The sequence below is a fragment of the Carassius auratus genome, unplaced genomic scaffold (genome assembly GCF_003368295.1).
Source record: "Carassius auratus strain Wakin unplaced genomic scaffold, ASM336829v1 scaf_tig00002565, whole genome shotgun sequence".
NCBI lineage: Eukaryota > Metazoa > Chordata > Actinopteri > Cypriniformes > Cyprinidae > Carassius > Carassius auratus.
The window spans coordinates 16,700-41,374 of record NW_020523458.1 but is presented as its reverse complement, the minus strand read 5'-3'; the positions used below and the strand labels follow the sequence as shown (position 1 = coordinate 41,374).

Genomic DNA, 24,675 nt, shown 5'->3' with positions numbered 1-24,675 from the left:
AAAACTGCCTCAATGTTAGTGAACGCAACGAGACAACAAAGCTTCACGTTTTATCCCGACCAAGGGCTCGTCCGGGATTTGAACCCGGGACCTCTCGCACCCAAAGCGAGAATCATACCCCTAGACCAACGAGCCTTCCTGTGCTGGGCCGAGAAAAAAGAGCTACTCCAGCATCAATAAAAGAAGGAACATGAACTAACGTGGAAGCAATCAAAGACCTCGAGACAGTGTTAAAGGCTAACGAACGCAAGTTGGCCTCTTAACTGACCTAAAAATGTGGCTGTGTCTAACATGTAGAGGGATGTTAGGGAGGACAGCTGAAACTGTCAGATGTCACTTAGACCAGCGGTTCTCAATTCCAGTCCTCGAGCCCCCTGCTCTTCACATTTTGTATGTTTCTCGTATAGCTTCAGACATTTGTTCCATTCAAACGTAAGTGCCCTGAGAAGTGGACATCACATGACATCCCTCCGTGATTCAAGTTCAAAGCGTATGTGTACGTTCAGTTCAAAGTGACTAACACAGAGGTGTACAGAGGTATACAGAGGTATATGATGTCACACTTGTCCATGTGTGAAGACGTTGCGCAGCGCAAATCCGTGAACCAATGTTCCAAAGTGAAGTAAACTTCGACGGATTTCCCCTGCTCAGGGAGTGGGGAGCAATGAACACTGTGTAGGGACCATGTCAATCGCAAGGAGCTCACTTCTAATGAGCTGATTATCCGAATCAGGTGTGCTAACAAAGAGAGACATGCAAAATATGCAGACCTTTGGGGAGCGAGGACTGGAATGGAGAACCGCTTCCTTATTCTTTAAGTCAGTGTGAGAAAAAAGAGGTGAGAAGTTGTCTGCGTGACCCGAGTGATGCAAGGTAGTCTGCATAATACAAGAATCCGCACATGCATACTGGCGTAACAAGACCGAGAAGGTCCTTTAACACAAAAGCTAAATCTCTTTGTTAATTCGACAACACAATCGCGGCCAGTGCAAAGGTGCAAGCCTAGAGGAGGGACGGCCTCTTTGCATCAAGCCGGTCATTCGCAGCTATGCTCGTCATTCTTGAAAGGCCAGGGGAATTAGCTCAAATGGTAGAGCGCTCGCTTAGCATGCGAGAGGTAGCGGGATCGATGCCCGCATTCTCCAAGTTGGCTCATGCCCTTTTACTCACACATCCCTAAATCAGTGGTTTTCAATCCTGTCCTGGAGGCATCCCTGCCCTGCACATTTTGCATTTCCCCTCATCTAACACACCAGTTTCAAATCATCAGCTCATTAATAGAGACTGCAAGACCTGATTTGGGTGTGTCTAGCACTGACGCAATGCTGCGACACTCCCACGTTAGCTTTTTTTGGGTCTCACAGCTGCCAAAAAGTATTTCAGACATGGTCCTGTGCAAATTGGTTGCAAAACATTGCCATTTTACACACAGTTCCCTAAAGCAGTGGTTTTCAAACCTGTCCTGGAGGCACCCCTGCCCTACACATTTTGAATGTTTCCCTCATCTATCACACCTGTTTCAAATCATCAACTCATTGATAGAGACCGCAAGACCTTATTTGGGTGTGTCTAATAAGGCAGACAATCAAACTGTGCAGGGCAGGGGTGCCTCCAGGACAGGTTTGAGAACCACTGCCCTAAAGAGACCGACTGGGCATCGATGCAATGCTGCCACAGTCTCTACGTTAGTTAATTTTTTTGGACTCAAAGCTGCCAAAAAGTATTTCAGACATGGTCCTGCGCAAATTGGTTGCAAAAAGTGGTCCCACCGCGATTTGAACTCGGATCACTGGATTCAGAGTGCTAACCATTACACCATGAAACCTTACCTGGAGCAGCCGTTGCTCACAGGGCCACAAAGACTGTCACCAGTGCCAAACTAGTGCTGTTTTTTTCTTTTCCTGCGGCAAGAAACCACACAGGTTCCACCGAGATTCGAACTCAGATCGCTGGATTCAAAGCCCAGAGTGCTGACCATTACACCATGGAACCGAAACTGCTTGTTTGGTGGCCAACTGGGAAACAGATAGCTCCGTGGCAGTGGGGAAGCAGTTATACAGAGAAGTTGGAACCCAGTGATTTTTGGTCACTGGCCCGCCTCAAAAAGAGGAAATGAGTGGGAGATTTTGCCGAAACCCGGGATCGAACCAGGGACCTTTAGATCTTCAGTCTAACGCTCTCCCAACTGAGCTATTTCGGCCACAACAAGCTCCTGCTTAGCAAGCAGGGATTTCAGTGAGATCACCCTACTCTTTGTCACAGGAGAAGAGCAGAGCAGAGATGAGCCCCCAGACAATAAAAACAGCTGGCCAGTACGGGGATCGAACCCGCGACCTTGGCGTTATTAGCACCACGCTCTAACCAGCTGAGCTAACCGGCCTCCCTTCGCCATATGTCTCTACCCGATTGAATAAAAAACTGCCTCAATGTTAGTGAACGCAACGAGACAACAAAGCTTCACGTTTTATCCCGACCAAGGGCTCGTCCGGGATTTGAACCCGGGACCTCTCGCACCCAAAGCGAGAATCATACCCCTAGACCAACGAGCCTTCCTGTGCTGGGCCGAGAAAAAAGAGCTACTCCAGCATCAATAAAAGAAGGAACATGAACTAACGTGGAAGCAATCAAAGACCTCGAGACAGTGTTAAAGGCTAACGAACGCAAGTTGGCCTCTTAACTGACCTAAAAATGTGGCTGTGTCTAACATGTAGAGGGATGTTAGGGAGGACAGCTGAAACTGTCAGATGTCACTTAGACCAGCGGTTCTCAATTCCAGTCCTCGAGCCCCCTGCTCTTCACATTTTGTATGTTTCTCGTATAGCTTCAGACATTTGTTCCATTCAAACGTAAGTGCCCTGAGAAGTGGACATCACATGACATCCCTCCGTGATTCAAGTTCAAAGCGTATGTGTACGTTCAGTTCAAAGTGACTAACACAGAGGTGTACAGAGGTATACAGAGGTATATGATGTCACACTTGTCCATGTGTGAAGACGTTGCGCAGCGCAAATCCGTGAACCAATGTTCCAAAGTGAAGTAAACTTCGACGGATTTCCCCTGCTCAGGGAGTGGGGAGCAATGAACACTGTGTAGGGACCATGTCAATCGCAAGGAGCTCACTTCTAATGAGCTGATTATCCGAATCAGGTGTGCTAACAAAGAGAGACATGCAAAATATGCAGACCTTTGGGGAGCGAGGACTGGAATGGAGAACCGCTTCCTTATTCTTTAAGTCAGTGTGAGAAAAAAGAGGTGAGAAGTTGTCTGCGTGACCCGAGTGATGCAAGGTAGTCTGCATAATACAAGAATCCGCACATGCATACTGGCGTAACAAGACCGAGAAGGTCCTTTAACACAAAAGCTAAATCTCTTTGTTAATTCGACAACACAATCGCGGCCAGTGCAAAGGTGCAAGCCTAGAGGAGGGACGGCCTCTTTGCATCAAGCCGGTCATTCGCAGCTATGCTCGTCATTCTTGAAAGGCCAGGGGAATTAGCTCAAATGGTAGAGCGCTCGCTTAGCATGCGAGAGGTAGCGGGATCGATGCCCGCATTCTCCAAGTTGGCTCATGCCCTTTTACTCACACATCCCTAAATCAGTGGTTTTCAATCCTGTCCTGGAGGCATCCCTGCCCTGCACATTTTGCATTTCCCCTCATCTAACACACCAGTTTCAAATCATCAGCTCATTAATAGAGACTGCAAGACCTGATTTGGGTGTGTCTAGCACTGACGCAATGCTGCGACACTCCCACGTTAGCGTTTTTTTGGGTCTCACAGCTGCCAAAAAGTATTTCAGACATGGTCCTGTGCAAATTGGTTGCAAAACATTGCCATTTTACACACAGTTCCCTAAAGCAGTGGTTTTCAAACCTGTCCTGGAGGCACCCCTGCCCTACACATTTTGAATGTTTCCCTCATCTATCACACCTGTTTCAAATCATCAACTCATTGATAGAGACCGCAAGACCTTATTTGGGTGTGTCTAATAAGGCAGACAATCAAACTGTGCAGGGCAGGGGTGCCTCCAGGACAGGTTTGAGAACCACTGCCCTAAAGAGACCGACTGGGCATCGATGCAATGCTGCCACAGTCTCTACGTTAGTTAATTTTTTTGGACTCAAAGCTGCCAAAAAGTATTTCAGACATGGTCCTGCGCAAATTGGTTGCAAAAAGTGGTCCCACCGCGATTTGAACTCGGATCACTGGATTCAGAGTGCTAACCATTACACCATGAAACCTTACCTGGAGCAGCCGTTGCTCACAGGGCCACAAAGACTGTCACCAGTGCCAAACTAGTGCTGTTTTTTTCTTTTCCTGCGGCAAGAAACCACACAGGTTCCACCGAGATTCGAACTCAGATCGCTGGATTCAAAGCCCAGAGTGCTGACCATTACACCATGGAACCGAAACTGCTTGTTTGGTGGCCAACTGGGAAACAGATAGCTCCGTGGCAGTGGGGAAGCAGTTATACAGAGAAGTTGGAACCCAGTGATTTTTGGTCACTGGCCCGCCTCAAAAAGAGGAAATGAGTGGGAGATTTTGCCGAAACCCGGGATCGAACCAGGGACCTTTAGATCTTCAGTCTAAAGCCCCCTGCTCTTCACATTTTGTATGTTTCTCGTATAGCTTCAGACATTTGTTCCATTCAAACGTAAGTGCCCTGAGAAGTGGACATCACATGACATCCCTCCGTGATTCAAGTTCAAAGCGTATGTGTACGTTCAGTTCAAAGTGACTAACACAGAGGTGTACAGAGGTATACAGAGGTATATGATGTCACACTTGTCCATGTGTGAAGACGTTGCGCAGCGCAAATCCGTGAACCAATGTTCCAAAGTGAAGTAAACTTCGACGGATTTCCCCTGCTCAGGGAGTGGGGAGCAATGAACACTGTGTAGGGACCATGTCAATCGCAAGGAGCTCACTTCTAATGAGCTGATTATCCGAATCAGGTGTGCTAACAAAGAGAGACATGCAAAATATGCAGACCTTTGGGGAGCGAGGACTGGAATGGAGAACCGCTTCCTTATTCTTTAAGTCAGTGTGAGAAAAAAGAGGTGAGAAGTTGTCTGCGTGACCCGAGTGATGCAAGGTAGTCTGCATAATACAAGAATCCGCACATGCATACTGGCGTAACAAGACCGAGAAGGTCCTTTAACACAAAAGCTAAATCTCTTTGTTAATTCGACAACACAATCGCGGCCAGTGCAAAGGTGCAAGCCTAGAGGAGGGACGGCCTCTTTGCATCAAGCCGGTCATTCGCAGCTATGCTCGTCATTCTTGAAAGGCCAGGGGAATTAGCTCAAATGGTAGAGCGCTCGCTTAGCATGCGAGAGGTAGCGGGATCGATGCCCGCATTCTCCAAGTTGGCTCATGCCCTTTTACTCACACATCCCTAAATCAGTGGTTTTCAATCCTGTCCTGGAGGCATCCCTGCCCTGCACATTTTGCATTTCCCCTCATCTAACACACCAGTTTCAAATCATCAGCTCATTAATAGAGACTGCAAGACCTGATTTGGGTGTGTCTAGCACTGACGCAATGCTGCGACACTCCCACGTTAGCTTTTTTTGGGTCTCACAGCTGCCAAAAAGTATTTCAGACATGGTCCTGTGCAAATTGGTTGCAAAACATTGCCATTTTACACACAGTTCCCTAAAGCAGTGGTTTTCAAACCTGTCCTGGAGGCACCCCTGCCCTACACATTTTGAATGTTTCCCTCATCTATCACACCTGTTTCAAATCATCAACTCATTGATAGAGACCGCAAGACCTTATTTGGGTGTGTCTAATAAGGCAGACAATCAAACTGTGCAGGGCAGGGGTGCCTCCAGGACAGGTTTGAGAACCACTGCCCTAAAGAGACCGACTGGGCATCGATGCAATGCTGCCACAGTCTCTACGTTAGTTAATTTTTTTGGACTCAAAGCTGCCAAAAAGTATTTCAGACATGGTCCTGCGCAAATTGGTTGCAAAAAGTGGTCCCACCGCGATTTGAACTCGGATCACTGGATTCAGAGTGCTAACCATTACACCATGAAACCTTACCTGGAGCAGCCGTTGCTCACAGGGCCACAAAGACTGTCACCAGTGCCAAACTAGTGCTGTTTTTTTCTTTTCCTGCGGCAAGAAACCACACAGGTTCCACCGAGATTCGAACTCAGATCGCTGGATTCAAAGCCCAGAGTGCTGACCATTACACCATGGAACCGAAACTGCTTGTTTGGTGGCCAACTGGGAAACAGATAGCTCCGTGGCAGTGGGGAAGCAGTTATACAGAGAAGTTGGAACCCAGTGATTTTTGGTCACTGGCCCGCCTCAAAAAGAGGAAATGAGTGGGAGATTTTGCCGAAACCCGGGATCGAACCAGGGACCTTTAGATCTTCAGTCTAACGCTCTCCCAACTGAGCTATTTCGGCCACAACAAGCTCCTGCTTAGCAAGCAGGGATTTCAGTGAGATCACCCTACTCTTTGTCACAGGAGAAGAGCAGAGCAGAGATGAGCCCCCAGACAATAAAAACAGCTGGCCAGTACGGGGATCGAACCCGCGACCTTGGCGTTATTAGCACCACGCTCTAACCAGCTGAGCTAACCGGCCTCCCTTCGCCATCTGTCTCTACCCGATTGAATAAAAAACTGCCTCAATGTTAGTGAACGCAACGAGACAACAAAGCTTCACGTTTTATCCCGACCAAGGGCTCGTCCGGGATTTGAACCCGGGACCTCTCGCACCCAAAGCGAGAATCATACCCCTAGACCAACGAGCCTTCCTGTGCTGGGCCGAGAAAAAAGAGCTACTCCAGCATCAATAAAAGAAGGAACATGAACTAACGTGGAAGCAATCAAAGACCTCGAGACAGTGTTAAAGGCTAACGAACGCAAGTTGGCCTCTTAACTGACCTAAAAATGTGGCTGTGTCTAACATGTAGAGGGATGTTAGGGAGGACAGCTGAAACTGTCAGATGTCACTTAGACCAGCGGTTCTCAATTCCAGTCCTCGAGCCCCCTGCTCTTCACATTTTGTATGTTTCTCGTATAGCTTCAGACATTTGTTCCATTCAAACGTAAGTGCCCTGAGAAGTGGACATCACATGACATCCCTCCGTGATTCAAGTTCAAAGCGTATGTGTACGTTCAGTTCAAAGTGACTAACACAGAGGTGTACAGAGGTATACAGAGGTATATGATGTCACACTTGTCCATGTGTGAAGACGTTGCGCAGCGCAAATCCGTGAACCAATGTTCCAAAGTGAAGTAAACTTCGACGGATTTCCCCTGCTCAGGGAGTGGGGAGCAATGAACACTGTGTAGGGACCATGTCAATCGCAAGGAGCTCACTTCTAATGAGCTGATTATCCGAATCAGGTGTGCTAACAAAGAGAGACATGCAAAATATGCAGACCTTTGGGGAGCGAGGACTGGAATGGAGAACCGCTTCCTTATTCTTTAAGTCAGTGTGAGAAAAAAGAGGTGAGAAGTTGTCTGCGTGACCCGAGTGATGCAAGGTAGTCTGCATAATACAAGAATCCGCACATGCATACTGGCGTAACAAGACCGAGAAGGTCCTTTAACACAAAAGCTAAATCTCTTTGTTAATTCGACAACACAATCGCGGCCAGTGCAAAGGTGCAAGCCTAGAGGAGGGACGGCCTCTTTGCATCAAGCCGGTCATTCGCAGCTATGCTCGTCATTCTTGAAAGGCCAGGGGAATTAGCTCAAATGGTAGAGCGCTCGCTTAGCATGCGAGAGGTAGCGGGATCGATGCCCGCATTCTCCAAGTTGGCTCATGCCCTTTTACTCACACATCCCTAAATCAGTGGTTTTCAATCCTGTCCTGGAGGCATCCCTGCCCTGCACATTTTGCATTTCCCCTCATCTAACACACCAGTTTCAAATCATCAGCTCATTAATAGAGACTGCAAGACCTGATTTGGGTGTGTCTAGCACTGCGGAATGCTGCGACACTCCCACGTTAGCTTTTTTTGGGTCTCACAGCTGCCAAAAAGTATTTCAGACATGGTCCTGTGCAAATTGGTTGCAAAACATTGCCATTTTACACACAGTTCCCTAAAGCAGTGGTTTTCAAACCTGTCCTGGAGGCACCCCTGCCCTACACATTTTGAATGTTTCCCTCATCTATCACACCTGTTTCAAATCATCAACTCATTGATAGAGACCGCAAGACCTTATTTGGGTGTGTCTAATAAGGCAGACAATCAAACTGTGCAGGGCAGGGGTGCCTCCAGGACAGGTTTGAGAACCACTGCCCTAAAGAGACCGACTGGGCATCGATGCAATGCTGCCACAGTCTCTACGTTAGTTAATTTTTTTGGACTCAAAGCTGCCAAAAAGTATTTCAGACATGGTCCTGCGCAAATTGGTTGCAAAAAGTGGTCCCACCGCGATTTGAACTCGGATCACTGGATTCAGAGTGCTAACCATTACACCATGAAACCTTACCTGGAGCAGCCGTTGCTCACAGGGCCACAAAGACTGTCACCAGTGCCAAACTAGTGCTGTTTTTTTCTTTTCCTGCGGCAAGAAACCACACAGGTTCCACCGAGATTCGAACTCAGATCGCTGGATTCAAAGCCCAGAGTGCTGACCATTACACCATGGAACCGAAACTGCTTGTTTGGTGGCCAACTGGGAAACAGATAGCTCCGTGGCAGTGGGGAAGCAGTTATACAGAGAAGTTGGAACCCAGTGATTTTTGGTCACTGGCCCGCCTCAAAAAGAGGAAATGAGTGGGAGATTTTGCCGAAACCCGGGATGGAACCAGGGACCTTTAGATCTTCAGTCTAACGCTCTCCCAACTCCGCCAAAGCTGGGGAACAATTGTCTGTATAAGAAGGGGGGGAAGAGGGGAGAGAGAGGAAGAGAAGCGCGAGAAATTCAGGAAATCGTAGGTTCGAATCCACGCTGTCACATAAAGTTATGCGTGTATTTGTTAAAAATCGTAAATCGATTGTTTCGTGTCCAAGTTTGATTTTAAAAGTAATGTATTTGAATTTAATTATTGTTTCGTTTCTAAGATTGATTTTGACAGTAATGTTTTTGATTTAATAATTCTTTCGTTTCTAAGATTGATTTTTATTTTATTCTCATTATCATTATCATTAGTCAAAGTGCATTTATTAAGGCAATCATTTCCTGTGGCAGTAGGGACAAAATAACCTCCTTATTACGGCATTCACACTTTATTGTATCATATTACTTACTGCAAAGCTACACGTGACACTGAATTTAACTGTAAACTGAATGTCATTACATTCAATAAAACAAATAAATACAACACACCAGTCAAAGAGAAATATATTTATTAACTATATACATATTTAAAAAAATGTAGGAAAAGTACTAAATTCAATATAAAATTAAGAATTTTAAGTGCACACGCTATATAAAATAAGTACAAAAAAATATATAAATATATACATCAAAATCTACACATTTTGGTATTTTACTTTATACTGCTTCCTCTACACATAAACCTTTCTATAATAATAATAATAATAGTTTAACTTTATTTAATATGTATATATATTTCCATATGTATTATAGTGTATTCACATACATACCCACATGTTTATAATAATAATAATAATAATAATAATAATAATAATACAAGATAAAAAAAAGTGCACAGTATAACTCTTTAACATTAAATATGGCTGGAAGATAAAAAACAGAACAGATCCAACCAAGAGAACAAAATGAATGTATCACACATAAATAAATGAGTTATCTTCTCATAATCTGTAACCACTGCTGCTTTGTAATTGTTTCTTTATTAGGGCAATATATTTTGCCTTTGTACTGGCTATGGCCAGTTTCTTGAGTACGAAATTGGCCACACTTTCTGCACGAATTTGCTTTTACAGTGCGATTGTACGATCGTTTGGTTGGAGTGGCTGTGTCATTTGCAGGTGGCTCAGAGGAAATTGCTCCAGGGTTAATGGTGGAAAATGGGGCTGGGCAGGGCACCAGAAACATCTGAGACACAACAGGGGCAGTGGGTGTGTCAGGAACCAATGGGTGTGGTGCTGTCGGCCTGGGACAAATTGTCCTTAGCTGGCTGGACGTGGCTGAACGCTGAGGGTGTACGGCTGATGGCCAGATTGAAGTTGCTGTGGCAGATGTACAGGTAGCTGAGGGCGCAATCTTTCTAAACTTTGTCTTTGCCTGTCCAGCTGTGTCTGGTGGCATCTGGTAGGTATGCAACTGGTGGCTATATTGTGGAGGCACAACAGGCTGTACTCGTGCTGGAGGCAAAACATCCAAAGCCACTGGACGTGCCTCTGGAAGGTCCAGCCCTTGCAACAGCAAGGAGACCTCCTGACCCTTTAAACGGTTATTGTGCCATGTCGTAAGGGTCCTCTGATTTACCTCAACTAGCTGAAGGGTTGTGTCACTCATCACCGTTCCATTGCTCAGGATTAGCTGCCGAATTTTTCTGTAATCACGAAGAATGAGATCCCATCTAGACAGACATTCTGTCCGCTGTTTCTTGGGGCTTCGGTGGATGTTACATAACCTTATGAAAATCATTTCAACAAGGCGACAGCAATTAGGCCACTGTGCTGGAGAGCCGCTAGAACCCAAAACACACCTTTTTGTGCTGTCGACACCAGGAGTGAAGACAGCTTTCTTTTTTGGGGACCTAAAACGTCCTGTAAGTAGCCTGTCTTGATGACGAGCAGCATACACCACCCTGTCTTTATCAAATTTGTCCAGGTTCTGCCACAGACCCACAATGGTCGCAACTTGTTGGTTGGTAAGTGTGAGGCTTGTCTGTGTGCGCAGCTCCACCAGACACTCTGCCAACGCATCCACCCGGTCCATTCCAGGAATGCAGTGTTCGTCAACAGCCTGGAAATATATAACTGTTGGTTAGGTATTTACATGCTGTTAAGTAAGTTTACGGCTTAATGGCAGATAACTAAATGAGTGACAATTCGTATAGAAAAGGAAATTTTACCATTGCTGAGGGCACTGGTGTATCTAAAGGATCCTGGACACTGGGTACTGGTGCAGCTGAAGGAGCCCGGACTCTGAGCAGTGGTGGAGCCTGGACACTGGGCAGTGGTGCAGCTACACTGGGCACTGGTGCAGCTGAAGGAGCCCGGACTCTGAGCAGTGGTGGAGCCTGGACACTGGGCAGTGGTGGAGTCTGGACACTGGGCAGTGGTGCAGCTGAAGGAGCCCGGACTCTGAACAATGGTGGAGCCTGGACACTGAGCAGTGATGCAGCTACACTGGGCACTGGTGCAGTTGAAGGAGCCCGGACTCTGAGCAGTGGTGGAGCCTGGACACTGGGCAGTGGTGGAGTTTGGACACTGGGCAATGGTGGAGTCTGGACACTGGGCAATGGTGGAGTCTGGACACTGGGCAGTGGTGGAGTCTGGACACTGGGCAGTGGTGGAGTCTGGACAATGGGCAGTGGTGGAATTTTGACACTGGGCAGTGGTGCAGCTGTAGGAGCCTGGACACTGGGAACTGGTGCAGCTGGTAGAACTGGTGGACCTGAAAGGACTAAGTCATCTGATGCCACAAGATTTGCCACTGTGGCTTCCTCTCCAAAGAAATCAATGAAACCCTCATCCTTTTCCACTTGCTCCTCCACATCTATCTCCTCCAGCAATTGAGAGGTCCTATCAGAGGTAGGGCACATGTCCTCCAGGGGCTGACTATTCTGCCTCAACAAGTACTGTACTCCAATGAGCTCCCCTGAGGAAATATTTGTAACAGGAAACATTTTTAATGGAAATTATGCAGAAAGGTTTATTTAGAAATGCAGTAAATATTTTGTTGTCCACTTCTGTATGAACAATATATATCTAATTCAGAGGGTATCATAAAAAGACAGGATTACTCTATATTCTACTATGTATTTTATTTTCTGCCCTGAAACCTAGAACACAGAATAATGTATAAATATTCTGGTAGTATAATTTTTCTCTGATATGTCAAAATTACATTATTATTGTCCAAAAGCACTTGTAATTTTACCAAAAACATGCTACATCATGAGCTGCATTTATCAAAATATTTTTACCTGTGTATACTGCAGGTGGAGTGAAGCTAGGGACCAATTTCCTGCCATACAACTTATTGTAGTTCTCATTGACAGAGTAAACCAGCTCCCCTGTGTAAGAGCGCAGAGTTGAACCTCCATCTGCAACAGCAGCTTCAGCGCGGTCCTGATTCCAGCGTAATAAACCTTCCAGGAGATAAATCTGGAAGTTCAGGCTGTTTGCGCTATTCCCTAGAAAAAGAAATAGAAAGCCAAATATTGCTTTGAGAAAATGCAAAACAGAAAATTTAATCTGCAAATATCTTGATAAACAGGAATTAGTGGCAAAATGTGGTATATTCTGACATGACAAACCTGGAATAAATCTGTTTAGGTGGCAGTGAAATGATTCCAGGGATGTGGAGCCTCTGGCACAACGATAAGTTTTTAGAACCACCCCACCCTTGCTTGTAGTTCCAGTTTCAGTATAGAGCGGCACATTTGGAGGGTCTTGGATACAGGTGATGTGCCGCCTCTGGACATTCCAGATGTGCTGCATTCTCACACTGTCAAGTAGAGGAACACCAAGAGCATCATTCCCCTTGCCACCCATGAGCTCTCTGATGAGCATATCAAGGAGGCGGAAAGTGGTTTCTTCTCCCCGTGTTCTCCTCCTGCAGTGCTGGAGCAGCTCAGCTTTAGTTAAATGATGGTCCAGTTCTGCCTCCGACAGAGTAGGCCAGCCCTGTTGGATGAGTTGCTCCCTTTTGGCCTGTCTCAGCAGAGTGAGATCCCCTGCATCCCACTCAAAAATACAGGATGACAGCCTTGCCATAAAAGTAGGGTACAACTGGTGGGCGTCAGTGGTGCACCCTACTGCCAGACGTCGCATAAAATGCCAAATGTCTAGGCGGACGATGACATCTGGCCAGCCGCTGAACCGCCTCTTCAATTTAGTCTCTCCCACTTTCTTGCAACAATCACAGTCCACATAAATGATAGTGGGAGGATCAACACCAGCACTCCGGTATCGCTCCATGAGCCCTGCAGCCATGAGGTCTAACCCAGCCCCTTCATTCGCAGTCAGGACACTCATCAGCACCTGACCTATCTCATTGCCCACTGAGGTAAGCCACTGTGCTGTGCCTTTCGCAGGCCCGCTCAACTTCTTGGTGATCTGAAAGAAACAATAAGCATAGCAAATAATACAACATGCATCCAAATCAGTTACACTGAAAAAAATAAAGCTCTCTTGGTCTAACAATACATTATAGATAAGGGTACAGTCAATTAAGCAGCTTGTCTGACCTTCTTAGTTGAATCCATTTTTAAGATTGATCCATACGTGGATGTTATGCTGGCCTTTATGTGATCGAGCCTGTTGAGAATGTCCTGACTATATACAGTGAGGAGCCATTTGTAGCTGGGTACTGAAGCAAGTGGTGGTGGCTCCTGGAAGTGCAGCGGATGCAGGCCACGATTATCAAAAAAGGCCACACACTCTGATGTGTACCGAAGCGCACGTTTCAACCACTCCTCACTGTGGTTCTCTCTCAGCTGGCCGATGATCCTCACTGGGCCATTCCCCATGCCCCTCTCACGCAGCAAGCGAAGAACCCGAATGTCACAGGCATACCTTGGAAAAAAGCATTCATTTAAGTATCTTATTATAAGGTATCTAATTATTGTAGGAAATATTTATCAGAAAGGGTAGTACATAAGTGAAAATGACTGCAAAATAATTACTTGCGTGTGAGGATGACCCTGAATTCAGATCGATGGGCCAGGTCCAACTGCTGCAGCACAGCATGACTCCAGGACAGATAGCTGGTTCTACACCTGGTGCAGATCAGGGTCTCTGTCACCAGGTTGTAGTATCTGTCAATGTCTAACACCTGTCGTACCCTCCTGTGCAGTCCACCACCACACAGCTGTTGCCTGGCACAGGCAGGGTTAGTACACTGGAGCCGCACCTTCCACAGCTTATATGGCATCCAGAGCAAGAGACGCTGTGAAAAAAACCTATCAGGTGTTGGAGCTTGGTGGTACAACAGGGCTGGTGGTGGGGGGTGATACCACAACTGTAGGTTTTCACGCAGCTCCAGCTTTCCCTTTGCACCAACCCTAAAAAGTGCTTCTGACACCCACTTCTGGTCTTGCTGTGGCATTGTCTGTGGCCACAGAAGGGGGAGATCTTCTGGCTGAGATGAGACCTGCTGATATTATAAAAAACACTGGTTTAAATAAAAGCTAAGAGAGCATTAAATGATGAAGACATGGCTATATTTTGAATGAGATCTTACTGGGCTCCTCACAACAGTATTCTCAGAAACAGTTGATGGCGTTGCTGTTTTTATGATGCGTTGTGAACTCTGAGGTGGAGGAAGGAAGAAGGAAGAGGAGGACTGGATGACGGGCTGATGAGGTTTGGGGGATGGAGGAGGATGAGGATCAGAGGGTGGACATGAAACTGTAGCTGAACTGGAGTGCTCTAACATCTGTGGAGTCAAACATTATGAATAATTTATTAAGGGGATTGCCATGTTTTTAATACATTAAAATTACATAGTGATAAAGTCATGATGACATTATAAAAGTCTTGATGTCTTTTAATATTAACCTGAGAGGTTTTCCTCTGGGTGCTCAAATTAGGTTTTGCTGCTGCCACATGTGAGCCTCCAAACCTTGACTTTTCAAACTAAAAAGATTTGTCATGGTTAGTGATAACAAAACCCTAACACTATAGTTAAAGGTTGAGATGTTTCAGTATCTGCAGTGATGCATGCAATAGTGTGGTCTGCTTACCATTGACAATGTCAGTTTAGGTCTCTTTGCAGGACATGACACATCGCTGACAGAGGGTGTGCTTTGGGCCGGGGTGCTCTGTGATGCTTCCCCTGTGACTGGTGGATGAACCTGTGACACATGCATAAAGTACAAAACAGTCTTCCTAATGTGATTTTAGATATAAAGACACATTGATGTTGCAAACACATCTATCTATTTATGCAACTTGAACCAGGCTAATTGAAGTTACCTTGTGAAAGCCACAAATACATGTCTGAGCTTCCTTCAGAAGAGTGGTCTGTCCCCTCATTTGCAGAGGGCACTTTTCTATCTGTGAACATGAATTATACCTCTGACACTGGATCTCAAAACAGCAATAAGTCATCATAATTATATCAATATAACATTGTATTTTACATGTAATTACTTAACCATACACATAAATAAAAATACCACAATGTATTGTCAAAAAAGTTTGTTAGTTTGCCCATGAATCTAGCTGCATAACTTACCTTCTGATACATCTCTGATACATCTTTTTTGTCGGGGAGAAGGTCTATTCCCCTGTGTAGATGGCCAAACTCCTGTTTGGGCAAAACTCTCCAGACGCGCAAGCCATTCAGCATTACTCATGCCTTTGTGAGACTTAGCTGAAGCCATGTCGTTGCCTGAAACACTACATAACACGTTACACTAACTGCCATTGTAGCCTGTAGCATTTACCCTCCTGTTGTGTTCATTTCATGATAGCTAGTTGTGTTCCTGGTCCAGAACGACCGCCATATTATAGCAGATTATAAGTTCATTATAATACACATATTATCTTACATATAACATGTTGTGATTTATTTATTTATTATTTAATGCCATGTCAGCAGCAGGGGCTATATTCATGCCAAGAGGAAACATTTCAATTGCACAATTCAGTCATATATATAATGTCAAAACAATTATATAACATTTATATATATATATATATATATATATATATATATATATATATATATATATATATATATATATATATATATGTTTGTATGTATGTGTGTATGTTTGTACAAATATAAAAAAATACATATAATAAGATTATAACAAGAATAAAAGTATAAGAACAATTACATAGAGTCTTAACAAGTTGTGATAGATCTTTCTATTATGGCTGTATGTCTCAATGACCTAGGCTCATACAACACGTTTATGAGTATAAATAAATAAATAAATATACAGCATTATGGATTAATTTGACTAAAACAAATACTCAGATTAAACATATTGTGGTCTTTCAACTGTGTCCATGTGATAAGGGCATGAACCTGAATGTATAAACTTATCCATTCACTTCTTTTGACTGGTCATAACATATGTACAAACATATAACATACGTGTAAAAGTTAAACAAAACATTAACATTTTCCAAATTTATTTTGTGTGTTCAAATGCCGCATTTGGAAAAAGCTGTGGAACCTTATGACAATTAAATAAAAAGCATTTTTTTTTTCATTGAGAAAACTTGTTAATCGGTTAAATTCGACATATTTACAGTTACGTTAGCTCCGGTCGTAATAGTATTTACACATCAGTGACAGTTGACGTTACGTAGTATCAAGCGGTAATCATAGGCTAATTTACATGGCCAATCTTGCTATTCCTAAAGAACAAAAATCCTAAACCATTTCATTCATATCAAGATATAAATAACATACATGAGCGGAATGTAAATAATTTAACGTTACCTGAGCGGAGATTACATGCAATTGGCGAGGACGTGCGTGATTGGTGTATGAGAAATAGACCTTGCCATTTCATTGGACGCGGAAAAATAGAGATCGCAACGTGATTGATTTATAAAAGATAGAAGTCGTAACGTGATTGGTTTTTAAAAGATAGAAGTCGTAACGTGATTGGTTTTCAAAAGATAGAGGTCGTAACGTGATTGGTTTTCAAAAGATAGAGGTCATAACGTGATTGGATTTTAAAAGATAGAAGTCGGCATACTATTGGATTAATTTTACAGACTTGTGGTTGTCAGGTACCGCCATTTCGGCCACAACAAGCTCCTGCTTAGCAAGCAGGGATTTCAGTGAGATCACCCTACTCTTTGTCACAGGAGAAGAGCAGAGCAGAGATGAGCCCCCAGACAATAAAAACAGCTGGCCAGTACGGGGATCGAACCCGCGACCTTGGTTATTAGCACCACGCTCTAACCAGCTGAGCTAACCGGCCTCCCTTAGCCATCTGTCTCTACCCGATTGAATAAAAAACTGCCTCAATGTTAATGAACGCAACGAGACAACAAAGCTTCACGTTTTATCCCGACCAAGGGCTCGTCCGGGCTGCTCCAGCGCCTGCTCCAGCGCCTGCTCCAGCGCCTGCTCCAGCGTCTGCTCCAGCGCCTGCTCCAGTGCCTGCGCCAGCGTCTGCTCCAGCGCCTGCGCCAGCGCCTGCTCCAGCGCCTGCTCCAGCGCCTGCTCCAGCGCCTGCTCCAGCGCCTGCTCCAGTGCCTGCTCCAGCGTCTGCTCCAGCGCCTGCTCCAGCGCCAGCGCCTGCGCCAGCGTCTGCTCCAGCGCCTGCTCCAGCGCCTGCTCCAGCGCCTGCTCCAGCGCCTGCTCCAGCGCCTGCTCCAGCGCCTGCTCCAGCACCTGCTCCAGCGTCTGCTCCAGCGCCTGCTCCAGTGCCTGCTCCAGCGCCTGCTCCAGCGCCTGCTCCAGCGCCTGCTCCAGCCCCTGCTCCAGCGCCTGCTGCTCCTGTGTCCCGTTACACCCAGAGGAACAGGCGCCGGCGGGCCCTGGAGACGGAAAGCGGAGTCCATAAGAGGAAGTATGTGCGAGGGGTTACTTTTAACACATGCAGCAAATGTGGGCAGCCCAAAACTAAAGAGTTTGGTCATAGCCGATATGGGAATGCCACATTTTGCTCACGCTCCTCTAATGGAAAAACTTTAGATGATTGGTTGGCACAACAGCGGCAGGCAAAATAAATGACAAACTCCGTCTCCATTGTAAATAATGTGTATATTTTTGTATATTATATGGGCCCACTCTTTTCATATTTTTTTTAAAATATAAGTAGTACATAATATCTTTCCTGTGTGTGTGTATATATATATATATATATATATATATATAGTTTATATTATATGGGCCCACTCTTATCATATTGTGCTTTTTATATTGTGTGTATGTATGTGTGTGTGTTCATTTTAATAAAACATTTTGTATATATTACTTGGGCCCACTCTTTCGTATTGTGCTTTTTATATTGTGTATACGTGTGTTTGTACTAATTTTAATAGAACATTTTTTTGATAAGTTAAAAAAAATCTGCTAAATCATATCAATCAAATCATATCCACACACACAAAACGTATTTGAAGAAACGTTTTTTATTAATTTTATTTAAACAAAAACATTTAAATAATACACACACACACACAAATCTATGTAATATAAAATCAATCAATTGTATGTCATAGATAACAAAATAAAAGTCTCGGTTTATTGCATGCTTAAAAATACACGTCGAGGACATATGACGTCACGGCTCATCCGAGAGAGCACGGGTTCGAATCCAGGCCGCGGAGGGTAGAGTTGTCTCACATGTAATTAAAACTCTTCAAAACGAAGAGAAATATACCCCGAGTATTGCAGCAGGGGAAATCTTTCGGCGTTTTCACGTGTTCTGCGTCTTTTTCGCTTGCGGGCGGGGCTCAAAGATTGGACCCCTTCCTTTGCGCAGCGAGCGCTCTACCATTTGAGCTAATTCCCCTGGCCTTTCAAGAATGACGAGCATAGCTGCGAATGACCGGCTTGATGCAAAGAGGCCGTCCCTCCTCTAGGCTTGCACCTTTGCACTGGCCGCGATTGTGTTGTCGAATTAACAAAGAGATTTAGCTTTTGTGTTAAAGGACCTTCTCGGTCTTGTTACGCCAGTATGCATGTGCGGATTCTTGTATTATGCAGACTACCTTGCATCACTCGGGTCACGCAGACAACTTCTCACCTCTTTTTTCTCACACTGACTTAAAGAATAAGGAAGCGGTTCTCCATTCCAGTCCTCGCTCCCCAAAGGTCTGCATATTTTGCATGTCTCTCTTTGTTAGCACACCTGATTCGGATAATCAGCTCATTAGAAGTGAGCTCCTTGCGATTGACATGGTCCCTACACAGTGTTCATTGCTCCCCACTCCCTGAGCAGGGGAAATCCGTCGAAGTTTACTTCACTTTGGAACATTGGTTCACGGATTTGCGCTGCGCAACGTCTTCACACATGGACAAGTGTGACATCATATACCTCTGTATACCTCTGTACACCTCTGTGTTAGTCACTTTGAACTGAACGTACACATACGCTTTGAACTTGAATCACGGAGGGATGTCATGTGATGTCCACTTCTCAGGGCACTTACGTTTGAATGGAACAAATGTCTGAAGCTATACGAGAAACATACAAAATGTGAAGAGCAGGGGGCTCGAGGACTGGAATTGAGAACCGCTGGTCTAAGTGACATCTGACAGTTTCAGCTGTCCTCCCTAACATCCCTCTACATGTTAGACACAGCCACATTTTTAGGTCAGTTAAGAGGCCAACTTGCGTTCGTTAGCCTTTAACACTGTCTCGAGGTCTTTGATTGCTTCCACGTTAGTTCATGTTCCTTCTTTTGTTGATGCTGCAGTAGCGAAGATGCGAAGCAAATGGATTAATAGCAGTTATGTGCTATTCGCTTCTAAGTGGTTTCTAAAGTGTTTTTCGTATTACGGTCCTGAAAAGGCAACAGTAATTTTACTCCCACTTGCTATCCTGAGTCAAAACACGAGGGCAGATGCGTTTTAGATGAATTTTGAGTGATCACGCCTGTGAACGGAAAAATAGGTCCCTAAATAATTTGGTCCTGCCAGAAAACTTTTAAAATTGAATTAAGCATTTAGCCGACGGTTTTATCCAGCGACTTATGGTGCATTCAGGCATAATTTTTTGTTTGTTTGTTTTTTTTTTTTATCATGGAACATGCGCGGTAAGACAAATGTAATGTCTTGGACATTTCAGTGTGGATGAAGACTGGAAATAATGCCTTTGTTCGTGGTTAAATGTGGCATCATCCGACGGAACTACGTTTGTATCTGTAGTCCAAATCTATGCGCACTCCACACTCCAGATCAGCAGGTGGCGGTAATGCATCTTTACGCTGGTTTGCCAAAACCGCCACAAAACACTAGTAGAAGAAGACGGAACTGCGTCATGACATCATTTAACAAACTTAAGCCGCAAACCTGCTTTTAGATGCAACACTTTGGATGTCAACTGCCGTAAAACCCAATGAAGAAGAAGAACCTGCTTTTAGCGTTTTCGCCTGAAAATGTGTAGGTCTGCGCCACTAGAGGAAGCGACCTCAAACTGCCACTCGGCCGGAACGACGGGGTGAAAGGCTGATCGGTGGCGGGAAGTGAGAGGCTTGCTGCGGCCCAGGCTGGTTGGATTCCAGCTGGAGGAGAGCTCGGTCTCGGGCGGCATGATCATTGTGTCGAGCGAGGCAAGCTCGGAGCTTGTGGCTTGACGAGGATAGCAGCTTAATGCTGCTCATCGGCCTTGTTTGACTGGGAAGGAAAGATCGCGGGTCCGGCAAAAGCAGCAGGTCTTATAAATCCCCGGTGAAGCTCTCTTCGTTGGTACGAAAATTGGGTCCGTGGTAAGGTGGCAGACGAAGCGAACCAGCTTTTTTTCAGTCCTTGTTCTGTAGTTTTATGTATAAACATTTTTTTATTATATATTTAAATATTTGATAGAATATTCCAACCCAGAGAGAGGGACTGGATTGTGGTCTGTTCATGCTGATGGTAAGCTGTGAACTACAGATTCTGAGCAGTTATGGTGATGGCAGAAGTTTAGTTTAGTTTAGATGCAGTATTTAGATGAATACGGTCGTGTTATCTGTACAGTACAGTAAATTGGTGTCAGTTAATTTTAATATTTGAGTTTTCTCAGTGGTATTTGTTGTCTGTTTCAGTATGCACTATATATAGCCCTGGACTGGACATTTGACTTTAGCCAGGTGATGACCTCAAATTTTCTTTCAGAAGGTTTTCCTTTTTTATATATTTATTATTTCCAGAAGTTTTTTGAATGCATTCTCAGTTTTTTATTTTGTGTTTTAACTGTTAGGATGACATCCCTCAGCTCCGAAGGTGATGGGGTCGTTTGCTCTAGCAAAACATGTCACAGCCAAGGTACACACAACTGGTTAATGAAATGAAATGGATTCTTCTGCATTCAAACTACCCAGACACACTAAATGTTTCTTCCTAGAATGTAAAGCAGTAACAAAACTTTGGAGAGGCCACAATGTTGAATGTTTAGAAATGTGTTGAATGCTTTGAGTGGTTGGAAATACAAAAAAAAGAGCTCTACAAATGGTCTATTTACCTAACCTTTGAGTCTGTGTTTAGGTTGTCAAAGTCCACCATCACCAAAAAGCCAGCTAGCACGGAAACTGTGATGGGTCAAGATGACAGTGATAAGGTAAAAACTTTTCTTTTTTTTTTGTGAAAATAATTATAGTAATTTTAGATTTACCCCACAAACAGTTTATTTTGTAGTTTCAACAGAAGATCGCAGAGGAACTGAAGAGGAAGTTCATAAGGGACATTGGTGCAGCATGGTGCTGGTTTCAGGGCCACTGTGAGCTGTTCCATGGAGAGGTGACAGAGCCTGAATTTCTCCAGATGGACGAAGAAAAACAGTCTAATATAAATCAAAGACTACCTGAAAGGAGAGACTGAGAAAGCAAGGGATGCCTGTTTGTTTGTCTTTGACAATCGCGAGGATGGAAACATTCTTATTAAAATGTGTTGATGAACAGTGGCTGAAAGTCAATGCCATGTTTCTGGGAGTAGTTTAATTTATAATAATATATTTACTCTACATTGTTGAATATTATTGTTTTGTGAAATAAATATAACCATACCCAGTGAAACAAGGGATGTCTTTTTATTGATCTTTATGCATCCGTAGGATTTGGACACATTTTTATATATATATTTGTGTTGATGGAAAAAGGCCCAAAAGTCAATGCCATGTTACTTACATAATCTATCAAAGCAACCAATGACTTAAGCCTATGTATGTGTAGCTTAGTCTATATAGAGAACCATCAATCCTATCATGCAAATGTTGTTGCACTTTTTTGCAAGGTGGTAAACTTTTTTTCATGCACACATAAAAAATATTAGTTTGTAGATCATAATTGTCCTTGTATATAATTAAAAGGAAAATAAAAAATACTTAAAACCAAAGGAAGTATATAAATTTGCCAAAGTCAGGAACATTTTTTTATTTAAAACGAAAGAAATATGAAAAATAAACACATTTAAATAAATAAAGAGGGGGGGGGGGATTCCAGTTATTGCATAACACCCATATTTATCCTTAAAATAGTGATATGATCACTAACGTTCCCACCTTATGAGTGAAACATATTTTTAGAGAATAGAGCTTGGGCGTCGTGACGTCATTACTTGGCTTGGCCGCCATGTTGAATGCCTCCTTTACTGCCACTTGGACTACTGTGCAGTGTTTAGACATACTCCCTCTCATACGTGTGTCTTAATTGGATTAATTAAAAATCTATTTTAACCATTTTCAACCGTTGCTGTATTGTGGGGAATAAATAGCGCAACATATAATCGGCATGGGGAAAATAAAATGAGAATGGATTAACTTTACACCGCTTTCCTGCTTGGAGGCACGACTACGGAGACCATAACATCTAAATAATAATTTATATAGCTTAAGTCAACATTGAAAATAAAGGAAATTTACCGGGTTATTCATCCAAAATACGGGAAATTTCAACATTCATCTTTTTGTTGCTATCCCTCTGCTGACATAAAAAAATTTGTACTATAAAACTGCTGCATTAACTAACGTTAAGTGATTTGTGAAGCTAGGTCTAACGTGACTTTAGTTACAGATTAGCGTAAAATCTCTCACAACAACCACGTTATCTTAAAAAGCCCAACATCAAGCTAAGGTTGCTTTCAAGTAAGAAAAACGATGCTTTGAAAACATCTGTTTTGCTGGAAGGACAAGGAGTAGCAACAGGACAACAGCACAGAGACTTGACAGGTCTGATGGAGGGGCTAACGTGATATTTTACAGGAAAATACTAAATCGGGAAGACAGCGGGAAAACAGCTAAAATACGTGAGAACCCCGGAAAAACGGGAGGGTGGACAGCTACTTACTACACTTTTGAAACACATTGTTAAAAGTCCATGTGTGAATGGTTGTTAGCACAAACGGTTACTAAACTAGCAGCTAGGTAACGTTAGAGCGCAGCTTACCGGATTACTGTATACTGTGAACTGTACATGAGACTTCAATGACTTGTAGCTTCGGAAATATTCTGAAGTGTACACGCTCACAAAACAAACAAGGTAGCCGAAGATGCAAAAGTGCTTCAACAAGTCTCCGTCGGTACTCCACTATTTGTTGGGAATTTCATATGGATCCAAACCGTTAATAGTGCCGATTTTGTCCATATACCGGTCCCTGGCATCCCTATTTAGCGTATCCCTATAAATCCCACAACCTTGCCTCGTGATTTTGACATCTTTTTTTCTTTCTCCCAACTCTGCTCTTCTTGTTCAACTTGCTGTATGTTTACATTCGCGAAGCTGGCAACATGGCCGCCACGTCCCAGAATGCAACTCGGTGCCCAAGCCCTATTAGATAATTAAAAATGCCTTAAACAAAATTGTCTACTTAACTTTGATATTGTCTAAGGTATGTTACAATCGATCATAAAATATGTGAATTTGTCATTACATAATCGAACAGCGAAAGGTATAAATATTTTATTAATTTGCCTAAGTATAATCAACCAATGCAGGCGTTTTACCGGCTGTTTGGATGAATTTACTTCCATACATTAGAGATGTGGTCTAGGTTTAATTTGCACTATTTAAATTTATTTAATACAAGTTATTTAACCTGTATTAGTTAACCGAAAGATAACATTATTTAATTTGATCCCCAAAACAACATACTTCCACCATTTTTGCACATGCGCACAACACATGTTCACCTGGCATCACCCGATGACGTATTTTTACGTATGGCATAGGCGTGGCGTCTGACGTCACACTTGGATGTGGGCGGGGTTGGATGTCCACCACAAGCTGCAGCGAGACGGTCCCCGGATTGTGAACAGACACCTTTGCCTCTGGTGCTTCCCTAGCAACCATGAGCGGCACCCGCAGCCTCCTCGGGGGCTCATCCGCAGCGCCCACCGCCATGTGAAGGCCGGAAGTGAGCACCGCCTCCTCGCCGTCCAGTGTGTCCATCACTGGGTTCTGTTGTCTTTTGTTAGATCCTTCCACTCGTGTCCGGTGTAGACATGGCGTGTGTTTTTAATGGGTTATGTTACAGCCCTGCTTGTTTTAATGTTTTTATTAAATATCTGTATTGACTACATGGTCATATTATTGTATTATTTACGGCAGCAGAGTCTGTGAGAGTAACTAGAGCAGCAACAGAGCATCAGCTCCGCGCGCACTGATACTAGAAACACTGCTCTGCCTTCAGTATGTTAGAAATGTTATGTTCATAACTTAGCCTATATTAAAAAAATAATAATAATAAAAAAAGTTAGTCTATTGTGTGTAAGATTTTTTCCCTATCACATGCCAAACTAATAACATTGTAAGCATTACATCTTTAATTGCTGCTTTCTGCTGTGAAAATTTTGTTTGTGAGGAAAATAACATCTTTGTTAGTTGTTGTATCTAAACAGATCGATTAATTTCTTCAAGATTTCAGAATCAAATAGCCTACTGATAATGTAGTAGCACTGTAAGATCATATTTGTTTGACTGC

At 43.8% G+C, this 24,675-nt stretch overlaps 1 protein-coding gene and 16 non-coding genes across 17 annotated transcripts; 4 read left to right on the top strand and 13 right to left on the bottom strand.

Annotated features, from left to right (window-relative positions):
• Positions 1–63: 63 nt before the first annotated feature.
• On the bottom strand, positions 64–135 carry trnap-ugg (transfer RNA proline (anticodon UGG)). Its single transcript has one exon. It is a non-coding gene; the product is annotated as a tRNA-Pro (tRNA).
• A 937-nt stretch (positions 136–1,072) lies between these two features.
• Positions 1,073–1,145, top strand: trnaa-agc (transfer RNA alanine (anticodon AGC)). Its single transcript has one exon. It is a non-coding gene; the product is annotated as a tRNA-Ala (tRNA).
• Positions 1,146–1,920: 775 nt separating this feature from the next.
• trnaq-uug (transfer RNA glutamine (anticodon UUG)) lies at positions 1,921–1,992 on the bottom strand. Its single transcript has one exon. It is a non-coding gene; the product is annotated as a tRNA-Gln (tRNA).
• Positions 1,993–2,127: 135 nt separating this feature from the next.
• trnaf-gaa (transfer RNA phenylalanine (anticodon GAA)) lies at positions 2,128–2,200 on the bottom strand. The gene has a single exon. It is a non-coding gene; the product is annotated as a tRNA-Phe (tRNA).
• Positions 2,201–2,306: 106 nt separating this feature from the next.
• Positions 2,307–2,380, bottom strand: trnai-aau (transfer RNA isoleucine (anticodon AAU)). Its single transcript has one exon. It is a non-coding gene; the product is annotated as a tRNA-Ile (tRNA).
• Positions 2,381–2,477: 97 nt separating this feature from the next.
• On the bottom strand, positions 2,478–2,549 carry trnap-ugg (transfer RNA proline (anticodon UGG)). The gene has a single exon. It is a non-coding gene; the product is annotated as a tRNA-Pro (tRNA).
• A 937-nt stretch (positions 2,550–3,486) lies between these two features.
• trnaa-agc (transfer RNA alanine (anticodon AGC)) lies at positions 3,487–3,559 on the top strand. Its single transcript has one exon. It is a non-coding gene; the product is annotated as a tRNA-Ala (tRNA).
• Positions 3,560–4,335: 776 nt separating this feature from the next.
• trnaq-uug (transfer RNA glutamine (anticodon UUG)) lies at positions 4,336–4,407 on the bottom strand. Its single transcript has one exon. It is a non-coding gene; the product is annotated as a tRNA-Gln (tRNA).
• An 886-nt stretch (positions 4,408–5,293) lies between these two features.
• On the top strand, positions 5,294–5,366 carry trnaa-agc (transfer RNA alanine (anticodon AGC)). Its single transcript has one exon. It is a non-coding gene; the product is annotated as a tRNA-Ala (tRNA).
• Positions 5,367–6,141: 775 nt separating this feature from the next.
• On the bottom strand, positions 6,142–6,213 carry trnaq-uug (transfer RNA glutamine (anticodon UUG)). Its single transcript has one exon. It is a non-coding gene; the product is annotated as a tRNA-Gln (tRNA).
• A 135-nt stretch (positions 6,214–6,348) lies between these two features.
• On the bottom strand, positions 6,349–6,421 carry trnaf-gaa (transfer RNA phenylalanine (anticodon GAA)). Its single transcript has one exon. It is a non-coding gene; the product is annotated as a tRNA-Phe (tRNA).
• A 106-nt stretch (positions 6,422–6,527) lies between these two features.
• trnai-aau (transfer RNA isoleucine (anticodon AAU)) lies at positions 6,528–6,601 on the bottom strand. The gene has a single exon. It is a non-coding gene; the product is annotated as a tRNA-Ile (tRNA).
• Positions 6,602–6,698: 97 nt separating this feature from the next.
• Positions 6,699–6,770, bottom strand: trnap-ugg (transfer RNA proline (anticodon UGG)). The gene has a single exon. It is a non-coding gene; the product is annotated as a tRNA-Pro (tRNA).
• Positions 6,771–7,707: 937 nt separating this feature from the next.
• On the top strand, positions 7,708–7,780 carry trnaa-agc (transfer RNA alanine (anticodon AGC)). The gene has a single exon. It is a non-coding gene; the product is annotated as a tRNA-Ala (tRNA).
• A 774-nt stretch (positions 7,781–8,554) lies between these two features.
• On the bottom strand, positions 8,555–8,626 carry trnaq-uug (transfer RNA glutamine (anticodon UUG)). Its single transcript has one exon. It is a non-coding gene; the product is annotated as a tRNA-Gln (tRNA).
• Positions 8,627–9,609: 983 nt separating this feature from the next.
• LOC113069756 (uncharacterized) lies at positions 9,610–11,126 on the bottom strand. Its single transcript, XM_026242874.1, has 2 exons — positions 10,985–11,126; positions 9,610–10,875 (listed from the first exon to the last, which is right to left on the bottom strand). Exons 1-2 carry the CDS (start codon positions 10,985–10,987, stop codon positions 9,748–9,750), a joined length of 1,131 nt encoding a protein of 376 aa, XP_026098659.1. The 5' UTR covers positions 10,988–11,126; the 3' UTR covers positions 9,610–9,747.
• Positions 11,127–16,957: 5,831 nt separating this feature from the next.
• On the bottom strand, positions 16,958–17,029 carry trnal-uaa (transfer RNA leucine (anticodon UAA)). The gene has a single exon. It is a non-coding gene; the product is annotated as a tRNA-Leu (tRNA).
• Between the last annotated feature and the right edge of the window lie 7,646 nt (positions 17,030–24,675).